A 17,004-nucleotide genomic window follows, 5' to 3' on the forward strand; every position below is an offset into this window, starting at 1 on the left:
AGCCTATTTACTGTGACTGCCAGTGTGGTGGTAATAAGGTCACCGTAACAGCCCTATTTTTTTTACCCAGCATTCTGGTGTTGTCTTCATATTTCAACTTGTATCTCTAAAAAGGTATGTTTGGGCCAGTCGACAAAAGGCTTGTATGTGTTTCGCCAAACGATTGTTCATCTTTGAAGTTGTTGTTTTTATCACGTCTTAAGTTCACAATAGTACCTTTTACTGACCTTCCTTAATTGTATAGCACATGACTTGGTATTATTCACATCTGCTTACCTCTTCCAACAACCAGTAGCATATCATTGCTATATTCTCTCCCCTTCCTCCCATCCAGACGCCCAGGTGTGTCCCCAGCCCCCCACTCCCCAGCTGCAGCAGCCCCCTCTGGAGGTCCTGGTGCCTGGGGAAGGGAAGGAGGAGATCCTAGATAGTGCTCACGTCCGCAGCGGAGGAGGTGGTGGAGGGGTGGTAGACCCAGTGAAGGTAGAAAGCATGGGAGGAGGAGCAAGTCGCCAAGCCAGCGGCCCCCCGGGACAGGGCTACTCCAAGTACCAGAAGTCCCTGCCTCCCCGCTTCCAGAGACAGCAACAGGTCAGTCTAATAACCTACTGAAGTCATTACCGAATGGTAAATCTATGGATAATGATCTTATGGACAATATTTATCTTCGCTATGCTACTCCCCAATTGCAGCTCCTCTGAAATATATATTTAATTGGTCACTGGAAAACAGTCAATATCCAAATGTATGGGAGCATGCTAAGGTGTGTCTAATCCCAAAAGACGACAACAAATTCCTTACGTCTGCTAATAGTCGACCAATTAGTTTACTCCCTTCAATCAGTAAGATATTAGAGGGTATTGTGAGTAAACAAATAAGCGACTACATGGAAAATAATTATTTGATCACAGCCAATCAGCATACTTACATCTGTTTTTTTTTCATGAGACTGACCAGGTCAAAATAGAATCCCTTGATTTTTGTCACTTGTTAAATCCACTTCAAGACCAGTTAAAGACCAGTTAAAGTCTTGAGAATAGAGGTCGACCGATTATGATTTTTCAATACCAATACTGATTATTGGAGGACCAAAAAAAGCAGATTCCGATTAATCGGCCGAGTTAAAAAATAATAATAAAATAAAAATGTATTTATTTGTGATAATGACAATTACAACAATACTGAATGAACACTTATTTTAACTTAATATAATACATCAATAAAATCAATTTAGCCTCAAATAAATAATGAAACATGTTCAATTTGGTATAAATAATGTGAAAACAAAGTGTTGAAGAAAGTAAAAGTGCAGTTTATTCTTTCAGTGAATTACGGAACCGTTCTGTATTTTATCTAACGGGTGGCATCCATAAGTCTAAATATTCCTGTTACATTGCACAACCTTCAATGTTATGTCATAATTACGTAAAATTCTGGCAAATTAGTTCGCAACGAGCCAGGAGGCCCAAACTGTTGCATATACCCTGACTGCGTGCAATGAACGCAAGAGAAGTGACACAATTTCACCTGGTTAATATTGCCTGCTAACCTGGATTTATTTTAGCTAAATATGCAGGTTTAAAAATATATACTTCTGTGTATTGATTTTAAGGCATTTTAAGAAAGGCATGTTTATGGTTAGGTATAGTCGTGCAACGATTGTGCTTTTTTCGCAAATGAGAATTTGTTAAATCATCCCCCGTTTGGCGAAGTTGGCTGTCTTTGTTAGGAAGAAATAGTCTTCACACAGTTTGCAATGAGCTAGGCGGTCCAAACTGCTGCATTTACCCTGACTCTGTTGCAAGAGAAGTGACACCATTTTTCCTAGTTAGAAGAAATTCTTGTTAGCAGGCAATATTAACTAAATATGCAGGTTTAAAAAATATTTACTTGTGTATGGATTTTAAGAAAGGCATTGATGTTTATGGTTAGGTACACGTTGGAGCAACGACAGTCCTTTTTCACGAATGCCACCGCATCGATTATATGCAACGCAGGACACGCTAGATAAACTAGTATTATCATCAACCATGTGTAGTTAACTAGTGATTATTATTGATTGATTGTTTTTTATAAGAAGTTTAATACTAGCTAGCAACTTACCTTGGCTTCTTACTGCATTCGCGTAACAGGCAGGCTCCTCGTGGAGTGCAATGTAATCAGGTGGTTGGACTAGTTAACTGTAAGGTTGCAAGATTGAATCCCCGAGCTGACAAGGTAAAAATCTGTCGTTCTGCCCCTGAACAAGGCAGTTTACCCACCGTTCCTAGGCCGTCATTGAAAATAAGATTGTGTTCTTAACTAACTTGCCTAGTTGCCTAAAGGTGTAAAAATGTATTTTTTTAAAAATATAATAAAATTCTGCAAAATCGGTGTCCAAAAATACCGATTTCCGATTGTTATGAAAACTTGAAATCGGCCCTAATTAATCGGCCGACCTCTACTTGAGACATCAAATTATATTTTATTGGTCAATTACACTTGTTTAGCAGATGTTATTCCGGGTGTAACAAAATGCTTATGTTTCTAGCTCCAACAGTGCAGTAATATCAAACAAGTAATATCTAACAATTTCACAACATATACCCAATACACACAAATCTAAGTAAAGGAATGATGAATTATAAATATATGGATGAGCAATGTCAGAGCGGCATAGACTAAGATACAGTAAAATAGAATACAGTATATACATATGAGATGAGTAATGCAAGATATGTAAACATTAAAGTGGCTAGTGATTTCAAGTCTATGTATATAGGCAGCAGCCTCTAATGTGCTCGTGATGGCTATTTAACAGCCTGATGGTCTTGAACTATAATCTGTTTTTCAGTCTCTCGGTCCCAGCTTTGATGCATCTGTGCTGACCTCCCCTTCTGGATGATAGTGGGGTGAACAGGCAGTGACTCGGGTGTTGTCCTTGATTTATCTTTTTGGCCTTCCTGTGACATTGAGTGCTGTACGTGTCCTGGAGGGCAGGTAGTTTGCCCCGATGATGCGTTGGGCAGACCACACCACCCTCTGGTGAGCCGTACCAGGCGGTGATACAGCCCGACAGGATGCTCTCAAGGACTTGAGTTCCTGTATGTTATCTCAATTGCACCATGAGTTGTTAATCATGAAACATATAGCCCCGCCCTTCTTCTTCCCGGAGAGTTGTTTATACCTGTCCGCGCGATGAACTGAGAACCCAGCTGGCTGGACCAACTCAGACGGTATATCCCGGGAGAGCCATGTTTCTGTGAAACAGAGTATGTTACAATCACTTGTGCTTCTCTGGTAGGAAATACTCGCCCTGAGCTTGTCAACTTTATTATCCAGAGACTGAACATTAGTGAGTAATATACTCAGAAGCGGTGAGTGGTGTGTGGACTAAGTCAGACTAGAAGATCCCTCCGAGTACCTACCCTTTGCCGGCGTTGTTTTGGGTCGGCCTCTGGAATCAGTTCAATTGCCCTGGTGGGTGCGAACAAAGGATTCGCTTCGGGAAAATTTTATTCCTGGTTGTACCTGCAAGCCTGCAGGCGCGACACAAAACACAGAAATAAAAATATTAATCATGCCTTACCTTTGACGAGCTTCTTTTGTTGGCACTCCAATATGTCCCATAAATATCACAAATGGTCCTTTTGTTTGATTAATTCCGTCGATATATATCCAAAATGTCCATTTATTTGGCTTGTTTGATCCAGAAAAACACTGGTTCCAACTTGCGCAACGTGGCTACAAAATATCTCAAAAGTTACCTGTAAACTTTGCCAAAACATTTCAAACTACTTTTGTAATACAACTTTAGGTATTTTTTAAAGTAAAAAATTTATCAAATTGAAGACGGGATGATCTGTGTTCAATACAGGAAGAAAACAAACTGACACTACCTTTCTGGTCATGCGCCTCTATCTAACAGTACACTTGAAGTGACCCTCGTTTTGAACAGGGCTACTTCTTCATTACTCAAAGAAAAAACCTCAACCAATTTCTAAAGACTGGTGACATCCAGTGGAAGCGGTAGGAACTGCAAGAAGGTCCCTTAGAAATCAGGATTCCCAATGAAAACCCATTGAAAAGAGTGACCTCAAAAACCAAAATCTGAATGGTTTTTCCTCAAGGTTTTGCCTGCTACATAAGTTCTGTTATACTCGCAGACATGATTCAAACAGTTTTAGAAACTTCAGAGTGTTTTCTATCCAAATCAACTAATAATATGCATATCTAATCTTATGGGGATGAGTAGCAGGCAGTTAAATTTGGGCATGCATTTCATCCGGACGTGAAAATACTGCCCCCTGTCACCAAGCAGTTAATGCTCAACAGTTTTCTGTGTGTATCAAGAATGGGCCACCACCCAAAGGACATCCAGCCAACTTGACTCAACTGTGCCAAGCATTGGAATCAACATGGGCCAGCATCCCAGTGGAACGCCTTTGACACCTTGTAGAGTCCATGCCCCAACAAATTGAGGCTGTTCTGAGGGCAAAATGGGGTGCAACTCAATACTTGAAAAAAAAACACACAAGATAGAGAGAGAGATGGATGGATGGATATTCATTCCCTAAATAAGCTTTGTTGCACAATTAAGTCAATACACTACATTTCAAACGGTCAGCATTCTAAAGAATTCAGGGATTGTCAAATTATACCTAGGCTAAATTATAAGCCTTTCACAACCACAACCATTTCTCTCAATCACTCATCTGGCGTCCATGTCTTATCTATGAAAATCCCCCTTTTGTGACAAATTCAACCAAAACCATGCACATCTAATAATGACAAACAGGGTATTACAGAAAATGAACACATGATTCCAAAACAATCTTTTAAGCACCGGCCCATGTGCTAGTGAGTAGCCTGCTAATCTTTTGTATTTCAAGTCTAGCCAACTTGGATCTATTTGCTAGCTAACAAGGTAGAACAGTTATGAACCCTCCTGTCCATCTCCAACTGTTTGAACTGTCCACTTTGTTTAGATGTTAATTAAGTGGCCTACCTGGCTATTATTTCTCAGAATGAGAATTTGTTGTCAATTCCTGACATAAATCTGTATTTTTATGCTCATTGCACATTTGACAGACTACACGGCTAGCACGTCTGGCTAAAATGCTGCCAGCTAGCGGTACTGTAAGGCTGCACGCAACAAACTGAGCATTCATTTTCCAGAATCAATTGTCTTTGAGTAGTGTATGCTCTCTGTCAATTTTGTTAGTTGAGCCAATAAAAGGGGTATCCTCTCTTACAGTAAAATGTCTTAATGTGTTTCGGTGTACATTTGACCGATTTCTGTTGGACCAAACCTCAAATTATTTTTATTTATTTATTTTTCTTCTTGGGCCTCTATAACTATATCTATTGTTTTTATTTTTGTTGTTGTGTGATTTGGATTAATCCCCTCTACCACACGGAAACCCACTAATCTACTGACGGAACGCAAGAGTTGGCTAATAACAGACCTCCATCCTATGCTAGCTTGCTCCTATGCTAGCTTGCTACCGATTTAGCTGTCTAAATTGCCGTGACCCCCAACCAACCTCTCCACTCACTGGACCCTTTTGATCACTCGACTGAGCATGCCTCTCCTTAATGTCAATATGCCTTGTCCATTGCTGTTCTGGTTAGTGTTTATTGGCTTATTTCACTGTAGAGCCTCTAGTCCTGCTCATTATACCGTATCCAACCTATTAGTTCCACCACCCACACATGCAATGACATCTCCTGGTTTCAATGATGTTTCTAGAGACAATATCTCTCTCTTCATCACTCAATACCTAGGTTTACCTCCACTGTATTCACATCCTACCTTACCTTTGTCTCTACATTATACCTTGATGCTATTTTATCGACCCCAGAAACCTCCTTTTACTCTCTGTTCCAGACGTTCTAAACGACCAATTCTTATTGCTTTTAGCCGCACCCTTATTCTACTCCTACTCTGTTCATCTGGCGATGTAGAGGTGAATCCAGGCCCTGCAGTGCCTAGCTCCACTCCTATTCCTCAGGCGCTCTCTTTTGACGACTTCTGTAACCGTAATAGCCTTGGTTTCATGCATGTTAACATTAGAAGCCTCCTCCCTAAGTTTGTTCTATTCACTGCTTTAGCACACTCTGCCAACCCGGATGTTCTAGCTGTGTCTGAATCCTGGCTTAGGAAGACCACCAAAAATTCAGACATTTTAATTCCAAACTACAACATTTTCAGACAAGATAGAACTGCCAAAGGGGGCGGTGTTGCAATCTACTGCAAAGATAGCCTGCAGAGTTCTGTCCTATCCAGGTCTGTACCCAAACAATTTGAACTTCTACTTTTAAAAATCCACCTCTCTAAAAACAAGTCTCTCACCGTTGCCGCCTGCTATAGACCACCCTCTGCCCCCAGCTGTGCTCTGGACACCATATGTGAACTGATTGCCCCCCATCTTTCTTCAGAGCTTGTGCTGCTAGGCGACCTAAACTGGAACATGCTTAACACCCCAGCCATCCTACAATCTAAACTTGATGCCCTCAACCTCACACAAATTATCAATGAACCTACCAGGTACCTCCCCAAAGCCTTAAACACGGGCACCCTCATAGATATCATCCTAACCAACTTGCCCTCTAAATACACCTCTGCTGTTTTCAACCAAGATCTCAGCGATCACTGCCTCATTGCCTGCATCCGTAATGGGTCAGCGGTCAAACGACCTCCACTCATCACTGTAAAACGCTCCCTGAAACACTTCAGCGAGCAGGCCTTTCTAATCGACCTGGCCGGGGTATCCTGGAAGGATATTGATCTCATCCCGTCAGTAGAGGATGCCTGGATATTTTTTTTAAATTCCTTCCTAACCATCTTAAATAAACATGCCCCATTCAAGAAATTTAGAACCAGGAACCGATATAGCCCTTGGTTCTCCCCAGACCTGACTGCCCTTAACCAACACAAAAACATCCTATGGCGTTCTGCATTAGCATCGAACAGCCCCCGTGATATGCAGCTGTTCAGGGAAGCTAGAAACCATTATACACAGGCAGTTAGAAAAGCCAAGGCTAGCTTTTTCAAGCAGAAATTTGCTTCCTGCAACACTAACTCAAAAAAGTTCTGGGACACTGTAAAGTCCATGGAGAATAAGAACACCTCCTCCCAGCTGCCCACTGCACTGAAGATAGGAAACACTGTCACCACTGATAAATCCACCATAATTGAGAATTTCAATAAGCATTTTTCTACGGCTGGCCATGCTTTCCACCTGGCTACTCCTACCCCGGTCAATAGCACTGCACCCCCCACAACAACTCGCCCAAGCCTTCCCCATTTCTCCTTCTCCCAAATCTGCTCAGCTGATGTTCTGAATGAGCTGCAAAATCTGGACCCCTACAAATCAGCCGGGCTAGACAATCTGGACCCTTTCTAAAATTATCTGCCAAAATTGTTGCCACCCCTATTACTAGCCTGTTCAACCTCTCTTTCGTGTCATCTGAGATTCCCAAAGATTGGAAAGCAGCTGCGGTCATCCCCCTCTTCAAAGGGGGTGACACTCTTGACCCAAACTGCTACAGACATATATCTATCCTACCATGCCTTTCTAAGGTCTTTGAAAGCCAAGTCAACAAACAGATTACCGACCATTTCGAATCTCACCATACCTTCTCTGCTATGCAATCTGGTTTCAGAGCTGGTCATGGGTGCACCTCAGCCACGCTCAAGGTCCTAAATGATATCTTAACCGCCATCGATAAGAAACATTACTGTGCAGCCGTATTCATTGATCTGGCCAAGGCTTTCGACTCTGTCAATCACCACATCCTCATCGGCAGACTCGACAGCCTTGGTTTCTCAAATTATTGCCTCGCCTGGTTCACCAACTACTTCTCTGATAGAGTTCAGTGTGTCAAATCGGAGGGTCTGCTGTCCGGACCTCTGGCAGTCTCTATGGGGGTGCCACAGGGTTCAATTCTTGGACCGACTCTCTTCTCTGTATACATCAATGAGGTCGCTCTTGCTGCTGGTGAGTCTCTGATCCACCTCTACGCAGACAACACCATTCTGTATACTTCTGGCCCTTCTTTGGACACTGTGTTAACAACCCTCCAGGCAAGCTTCAATGCCATACAACTCTCCTTCCGTGGCCTCCAATTGCTCTTAAATACAAGTAAAACTAAATGCATGCTCTTCAACCGATCGCTACCTGTACCTACCCGCCTGTCCAACATTACTACTCTGGACGGCTCTGACTTAGAATACGTGGACAACTACAAATACTTAGGTGTCTGGTTAGACTGTAAACTCTCCTTCCAGACCCATATCAAACATCTCCAATCCAAAGTTAAATCTAGAATTGGCTTCCTATTTCGCAACAAAGCATCCTTCACTCATGCTGCCAAACATACCCTTGTAAAACTGACCATCCTACCAATCCTCGACTTTGGCGATGTCATTTACAAAATAGCCTCCATTACCCTACTCAACAAATTGGATGCAGTCTATCACAGTGTAATCCGTTTTGTCACCAAAGCCCCATATACTACCCACCATTGCGACCTGTACGCTCTCGTTGGCTGGCCCTCGCTTCATACTCGTCGCCAAACCCACTGGCTCCAGGTCATCTACAAGACCCTGCTAGGTAAAGTCCCCCCTTATCTCAGCTCGCTGGTCACCATTGCATCTCCCACCGGCAGCACACGCTCCAGCAGGTATATCTCTCTAGTCACCCCCAAAACCAATTATTTATTTGGCCGCCTCTCCTTCCAGTTCTCTGCTGCCAATGACTGGAACGAACTACAAAAATCTCTGAAACTGGAAACACTTATCTCCCTCACTAGCTTTAAGCACCAACTGTCAGAGCAGCTCACAGATTACTGCACCTGTACATAGTCCACCTATAATTTAGCCCAAACAACTACCTCTTTCCCTACTGTATTTAATTTATTTATTTATTTTGCTCCTTTGCACCCCATTATTTTTATTTCTACTTTGCACATTCTCCCATTGCAAATCTACCATTCCAGTGTTTTACTTGCTATATTGTATTTACTTTGCCACCATGGCCTTTTTGCCTTTACCTCCCTTATCTCACCTCATTTGCTCACATCGTATATAGACTTGTTTATACTGTATTATTGACTGTATGTTTGTTTTACTCCATGTGTAACTCTGTGTCGTTGTATGTGTCGAACTGCTTTGCTTTATCTTGGCCAGGTCGCAATTGTAAATGAGAACTTGTTCTCAACTTGCCTACCTGGTTAAATTAGTGAAATAAAAAATAAATAAAAAAAATACAAATAGCGAGTTTAAACTGCTTGTCAGATAGGAAGACGTGGTATTTCATCTCTTGTTGCTTGGTGTGTGTGTGTGGTTGTGATTTATTTATTTTTTGTGGGAAGGTGCACACAGCACAGAACGAGCCAAGGAGACGAGACCAAAAAGACATGAGAACAAGCGGACATAAACGCTGATAAAAACAAAATAATGTGATTCTTGTGATACTGGCATTTGAAATTTTGCGCTAAAACATACATTCAAATTAATCGAATTAATGCTTTATCGCCCAGCCCTACACGCATGATTAAGTAGCTTTGGATAAAGCATCTGCTAAATGGCATACGGTGCATTTGGAAAGAATTCAGTCAGACCCCTTCACTTTCTCCACATTTTGTTACATTACAGCCAATTCCAAAATGGATTAAATAGTTTTTTCCCCCCTTATCAATCTACACACAATACCCCATAATGACAAAGCAAAAACCTGTTTTTTATAAATGTTTGCAAGTAAATATTCATACCCTTTACGCAGTACTTTTTTGAAGCACCTTTGGCAACGAGTCTTCCTGGGTATGATGCTACGCTACAAGCTTGGTGAACCTGTGTTTGGGGAGTTTCTCCCATTCTTCTCTGTAGATCCTCTCAAGCTCTGTCAGGTTTGGTGGGGAGCGTTGCTGCACAGCTATTGTCCGTTCTCTCCAGAGATGTTAGATCGGGTTCAAATCCGGGCTCTGGCTGGGCCACTCAAGGACATTCAGAGACTTGTCCCAAAGTCACTCCAGCGTAGTCTTGGCTATGTGCTTAAGGTCATTGTCCTGTTGGAAGGTGAACCTTCGCCCCAGTCTGAGCGCACTGGAGCAGGTTTTCATCAAGGATCTCTGTACTTTGCTCCGTTCCTCTTTCCCTCGATCCTGACGAGTCTTCCAGTCCCTGCTGCTGAAAAACATCCCCACAGCATGATGCTCCCACCACCATGCTTCACCGTAGGAATGGTATTGGTCAGATGATAAACGGTGGCTGGTTTCCTCCAGACGTGACGCTTGGCATTCAGGCCAAAGAGTTAAATCTTGGTTTCATCAGACCAGAGAATCTTGTTTCTCATGGTCTGAGCCCTTTAGGTGCCTTTTGGCAAACTCCATGCAGGGTGTCATGTGCCTTCTACTGAGGGGCTTCCGTCTGGCCACTCTACCATAAAGGCCTGATTGGTGGAGTGCTGCAGAGATTACTGTTCTTCTGGAAGGTTCTCCCATCTCCACAGAGGAACTCTGGAGCTCTGTCAGAGTGACCATCGGGTTCCTGGTCACCTCCCTGACCATGGCCCTCCTTCTCCGATTTCTCAGTTTGGCCAGGCGGCCAGCTCTAGGGAGAGTCTTGGTGGTTCCAAACTTCTTCCATTCATGAGTGATGGATGCCACTGTGTTCTTGGGGAACGTCAATGCCGCAGACATTTTTTGGTACCCTTCACTAGATATGTGCCTTGACATAATCCTGTCTCAGATCTACGGACAATTCATTCGGCTTGGTTTTGGCTCTGACATGCACTGTCAACTGTGGGATCTTATATAGACAGGTGTGTGCCTTTCCAAATCATGTCCAACCAATTGAATTTACCACAGGTGGACTCCAATCAAGTTGTAGAGATTTCTCAAGGATGATCAATGGAAACAGGATGCACCAGAGCTCAATTTCGAGTCTCATAGCGAAGGGTCTAAATACATTTATATAAATATGGTATTTGTTTTTTATTTTTTTAGATATTTTTTAAAAACATTTTTTTCCCTTTGTCGTTATGGTGTATTGTGTGTAGATTGATGAGGAAAAAATAAATTATAATAAATTTTAAAAAATTAGAGTAAAGCTGTAACATAACAAAATGTCAAAAGTGAAGGGGTTTGAACACTTTACGAATGCACTGTATATTATAACATCTCTCCCATTTGGTGTCTTCAGGAGCAGCTGATGAAGCAGCAGCAGCAGTGGCAGCAGCAGCACAGCCAAGCAGCCCAACAGAGCCAGCAGCAGCTCCCACCCCAGCAGCCTCAGCAGGCCCCCCAGCAGCAGGGCCCTTCTCCGGGGGCCACCACTCAGACCCAGGGTCCCAAGCAGCAGCAGTCAGGGTCCCTTCAGTACCCGCCACAGGGCTCCATGGGCCGTGGCCCCCAGCCCCTGCCCATGAACTTTGACCCGCGCTGGATGATGATGCCCTACATGGACCCCCGGATGATGCAGGGGGGCATGCAGGGTCGACCTCCAGGGCCCATGGACTACTACCCGCCCAACATGCAACATGCAGGTGGGTACTCATGGTAGTCTGGTTTGATATATAAAATATTCAGTCAAGGAGTTGGTATTTTGCCATAGGGCAGAATCTGAATTTGCAGGTCAATGGCAGATTTGTGCAAACCAGATTCAAATGTTGAATATTTAGATTATGATAATGCAATAATGTTTATACGTTATAGGAAATAGCACCAGCTATTTGCTATGGTTGCCAGCTATAATTTTTATAATTGAGTATGACTTTTTTTCCTAACCATTTCTGTTTCAGGGATGATGGGGCGAGAGCGCTCCGATTCGGGGGGCTCTGGTTCGGACACCTTCGACAGGCAGCAGCACCCGGGACACCCCAACCGTGGGACACCTCCCATGGATCCCAAACTGGCCTGGGGGCCTGAGGTGTTCCCTGGGGGCAGTGAAGGCAGGGGACTGAGCTCCCCTCTGAGACAGAAGCAGGCACTGGAAGAAGATGATGTCAGTGGCAAAGGGCCTAGGTAAGACGGACGGAGGGGGAGGGGGGGGGGGGGGGGGGTCAGATGTCACTCACGATCATTTAAAGGGATATTTTTGGCAATGAGGCCCTTTATCTCCTTCCCTAGAGTCCGATTAATTCGTGGATACCATTTTTATTTCTGCATGTAGTTCGAAGGAAGTTGCTAGTTAGCTTTGGCTCGTGAAACTACCTCTAATTTCCTTAATACTTGACACAGAGACATAAAAGTGGTATCCACAAGTTCATCTGACTGTGTGGAAATAGATAAAGGGCCAATCCTCAAGCATCCGTTTAATGAGCAAATCATACAATACTGTTTGAATAGGAAAATATGTATTAGTTGAAATCAAATTAGATTAATATATGAATCCAGTCAGTTTTATAAGTACAGTATACGGTTTATGGAATAAAGGTTTTTATTAAATCGCTGGTTTTTATTTTAGGAGTGACACCCCTCCAGTCCGTGGTATGCGAGAGGGAGGGCCAGGCCCCATCCAGCAGCCCAACTCTGTTTCGGGCTCCTCCAACCAGACCCCACCCCCTGTGGGCACTCTGGTGGGGGGCCAGGGAGGAGGCAGCCACCACCCCCACCACCACCAATCCTACATGGGTGGCCGGGGCAACTACAGCAACTTTCCCGACCAGGGCTCCCGCATGGCCCTACACCAGCAGCAACAGAGGGGGAGTGGTGGAGGCTTCAGCCACCAGGATGAGGGCCAGGGCCACAAGGGTGGCCAGCAACAGGGCCAGGTCTGGGGGGCCCCCCACCCCCACTACGACCGCAATGGGCGCACTGACCTCTCCCCCCTGGAGAATAACAACCTCCACCACCCTCAACACCAACAACACCATGGTCATCAACAACACCAAGGCCCTTCCCACTTTCCCCTCCACCCCCACAAGCCCGAGAATGGCCGCGGTGAGAGAGGAGGCGAAGCCCCCAAGAAGGGTGACCCCTCGCCCCCACTCCAACAGCCGTCCCTCTCCTCCTGCTCATCATCCTCCTCGTCATCCTCAGCCAGGGACGACGGCAGCGGCAAGGCGGTCGTGCATCTCCTCCCACCTCAGCGCAAGGCTGACACAGGAACCGGGCAGAGACATGATGCAGGAAGCAGCAGAGAGATGAAGCAGGATAAGATGGGCCACAGCCACTCTCAGTCCTCTGTGACGTCTCAGCAGTCCCAGCAGCAGCCGCAGAGGCAGGGCCAGGAGCAGCACCACCACCGTGATCCTAAGCCCAACCAGCGGGAGCGAGGGGGGAGGGAACACAAGACTGAGACCCAGTGGGGGCCACGGCCCGGCAGCAGCAACGCAGGAGGCCCCTCGAACAACAGAAGAGGAGGGAGCGGAAACAACCGCGGAGGGGAGGATTCATCCAATCACCCAACAGCGTCTGACCACAACAAACCTTCCGGCGGCAGCAACACCAATAAGAGGGCAGGGCCTATCAAGAGGCCTGTGCTGAAGGAGATGAAAAGAGAGGGTGGGGAGGGCGAGGGAGGAGAAAAGACCAGCGGAGGAGGCTCTGGAAAAGACAAAGACGGAGGCAATTCATCAGTCAAGCAGGAAACATCCTCTGGCCCACAGAGCTCCTCTGTAGTGTCTGGTAAAGAAGAACTGGCTCAGACTGGTCCCAAACCCAGAAACGGATGGAAGGACCGAGCGGCGAACGAACGAGGAGGAGTGGGCAAAGGTCCCAAAGACGGTGTCAACCCCACCCCCTCATCAGGGTACTCCGGCCCCCCATCCAATAGGCGGGACAGAGAGCGCTCGTTGGAGAGGGGCGGGGGTGCATCATACCACGGCGGCTCGGCCCGTGGTAGCAGAGCCAGCCGAGGACGAGGTGGCGAGTTCTACGGGCGTGGCCGAGGTTACCGGGGCACTTACACGGGCACGGCCGGGGGTGGCAGTGTTAACCGTGGCAGGGCAGCAGGCAGCAGGAGCAGCCGGGACTACCGAGCTGGCGGCGGCTACCACCAAGAATTCAATGACGAGGCATCGGGGGCAAGGCGCAACCGAGGGGGGTCGCAAGCCAACCCGGGGCGCGCGCGTAACCACAGCGAGACCCGCAGCGAGGGTTCAGAATACGAGGAGGTCCCCAAGAGGAGGAGGCAGAGGGGGTCGGAGACGGGCAGTGAGAGTGCCGCCAGCGACCTGGCCCAGTCGGACAAGGAAGACCGCAAATCCAGCACCAAGAATGGCAGTGGCACAGATAACTTTACCAGTGGCGGCTCCGCCCCATCCAGAGGCTCCCAGGCCCGGGTGTTCACCCCCAGAGGGGTGCCCTCTAGGAGGGGTAGGGGGGGTGGCGGAGGGGGAGGAGGAGGTGGCAGCATCTATAGAAGTGGTGGAGCCGGAGGAGGAATGGCTGGAGGTCATAGGTCAGGATCCAGGGCCGACCCTCAAGGCTGGGCCTCCAAGTCCTCAGCCTCGGTCCGCAAGCAGCAGGGCCCAATGCAGTCGTCTGCACCCAAAGACATGGGTCGTGGAACCAGTGGGGAGGAGAAGTCAGTGGACGGAAGCCAAGCTCAGAATCAGGGAGGAGCAACCCCTCCACAATCTATCCTTGCTGCACCTACTCCAGCCCCGCAGGGCTCCATGGAGAATGGAGGAGTTGGGACCCAGCAGTCCACGGCTAATCCCACTACCAACTCCAGCGGGCCCCTTCCTCTCTCTGGCTCGGACGGGCGTGGCTTTCCTTGCGTCCCTCGGGATGGCTTTGAGCGCCCCCCGAGACGCCGTCGCCACGGGCGCTCCCAACACCAACAGGACAAGCCACCGCGCTTCCGCAGGCTGAAGGAGCGAGAGAACGCCGCTCGCATCAACGGAGGAGGACGACCCTCCTCGCCCTGCCAGAATTACATTCAGGATGTCACTGAAGGCGCACACAAAGCGGTGCCCTCGACCGGCACTGCCCCCAACGCTAACCACATTGCTACCACAACTACCAACAACAACAGCAGTACCGGCACCCATCTTGGAAGCTCTAACGCAAACAGTCACCACCATCACTACAACCAGGGCAACTCTGGTCCTGCCCACTCTCAGCAGCACCACAACCCAGCAGGAGGCGCCAAATCCCCTGACTTCTCTAACCAGAACTCAGACCAGGCCAATGAGGAGTGGGAGACCGCCTCCGAGAGCAGTGACTTCACCGAGTTCCGGGAGAGGGAGGGAGGAGGAGGGAAGTCCTATTCCTCCCATCACCATCATCACCCACCCGGAAGAGGAGGTGGAGGTGGGGGAGGAGTCGGAGAGCGAGAGATGACTGCGAAGGAGCAGGCGGCAAACAAGAGAAGCTTCTCCAGCCAGCGTCCCGGTATGGAGCGACAGAACAGGAGGGTCAACGCTGGAGGAAGAGAGGGAGGTGGGGGAGGAAGAGGCCCACGGGGCCCGCCCAGTGGGGGAGGAGGCGGAGCTGGAAACGGAGGGGGCCAACGCGGTGAGCGCCGTGGAAACTGGCCCTCCCCCAAAAACAGGAAGTGAAGTAGAAGATCTGAAAACATTTCAAATGCATCCCCCTGCCCCACCCCTCTTCTTTATCCCTTTCTGTATCTATTGTTCCCTCAGCCTCTTATCTGTTCTCATCCCTTAACATATTAGCACATAGTTATGGAGACAGTGTACACACTCATGTTAAACCCCCCCCTCGCTTCTTTCTCCATCCGATTGCAATCTACCGTCCGTTATTGTAGTGTCAACTCTGCTCCCTCCCTGTCATGTCCCCCCACCCTACAGAATTCCACCCAAATTTAGGTTTGATTAGACACCCTTGTTCGTTTCGAACACACACCTCTTTTGACTGAGAACACAACTACAAAAAACATGTTTGCATTTACAAGCACAATATGACATATAACAGACATACACAACCACGCGCAGTAGTGTGTGTACGCAGTGTGACATGTCATGATAAACATGTTGGAGGAATTGGCTAGCCAGGAGAAGGCAGATTTTTATATTGATGTTACCTGTGTATATTTCTACCATGCTTTTGGTTGGGGTGGTATTCGGTAGGGCAGTTAACTTCATTATATTTTCCCACACGGGGTGGGGGGGGGTTTCATGTTCTTCTTTCAACGAGAACAATTGTACCATAGATTATAATAAAAATTCTCTACCTTGTTTTTTTCCCTCCTTGGTCAGTTTTGTTTCACCCCCCCCCCCCCACCCCCCACCCTTTAAAAAGTTAGGTATGTGTATTTTTTTCTTCTACAAAGCAGGTCATTAAAATACCTTTTTATACAACTCCCCCCACCTCTTGAGTTTTTGATCTCCTGATCTGTTTAATTACTGTGACAGCCACAGTAGACCAGTTGAAATACTACTGCTCACCCATCCACACTCTCCTCACATTGATTGTATCTCGAATATCAATGTCTTTGCTGCTTGTTCAGAACTAGGCTGTGTGATTGAGTTTTTGTTGACCTGCTCTTATTACTTTCCAATGCTCTTTTGGTTCTGTTAGATAAAAGGCTCTCTCAACATAGCATTCTCTTCTCTGTTTTGCAGAAGAAAGATTCTCTCCTGTTCATTTTGAAGTTTGTTTACCCTAAGAAGACTGAATTAATAGCTTGAATGCTTTATATACACACACACACACACACACACACACACACACACACACACACACACACACACACACACACTACCGGTCAAACGTTTTAGAACAACCTACTCATTCAAGGGTTTTTCTTTTTTTTCCTCTTTTCAACATTGGATAATAATAGTGATAACACATGGAATCATGTAGTAACCAAAAGTGTTAGACAAATCAAAATATATTATATTTGAGATTCTTCAAATAGCCACACTTTGCCTTGATGACAGCTTTGCACGCTCTTGGCATTCTCTCAACCAGCTTCACCTGGAATGATCATCTGTTCACCCACACTGCGTCTCAAAGACAGCGGTTGGAACCAAAAATCTCTCATTTGGACTCCAGACCAAAGGACAGATTTCCACCGGTCTAATGTCTTGCTCGTTTTTTTTGCCCAAA

General features: G+C 46.4%; 1 protein-coding gene across 8 annotated transcripts in view; it reads left to right on the forward strand.

Annotated features, from left to right (window-relative positions):
• LOC110487638 (protein PRRC2A) overlaps positions 1–16,253 on the forward strand; it is a 42,817-nt gene extending 26,564 nt beyond the window's left edge. For all 8 annotated transcript variants that reach the window (XM_036971664.2, XM_036971667.2, XM_036971666.2 and 5 more), the window contains 4 exons: positions 335–591; positions 11,186–11,528; positions 11,784–12,006; positions 12,449–16,253. In XM_036971664.2, coding sequence (XP_036827559.2) covers positions 335–591; positions 11,186–11,528; positions 11,784–12,006; positions 12,449–15,491 — 3,866 coding nt within the window. In that variant the 3' untranslated portion in view covers positions 15,492–16,253. The remainder of the gene's footprint in view (positions 1–334; positions 592–11,185; positions 11,529–11,783; positions 12,007–12,448) is intronic.
• Positions 16,254–17,004: the final 751 nt, after the last annotated feature.

This window comes from Oncorhynchus mykiss, chromosome 30, assembly GCF_057628025.1.
Source record: "Oncorhynchus mykiss isolate SJ-2025 chromosome 30, ASM5762802v1, whole genome shotgun sequence".
NCBI lineage: Eukaryota > Metazoa > Chordata > Actinopteri > Salmoniformes > Salmonidae > Oncorhynchus > Oncorhynchus mykiss.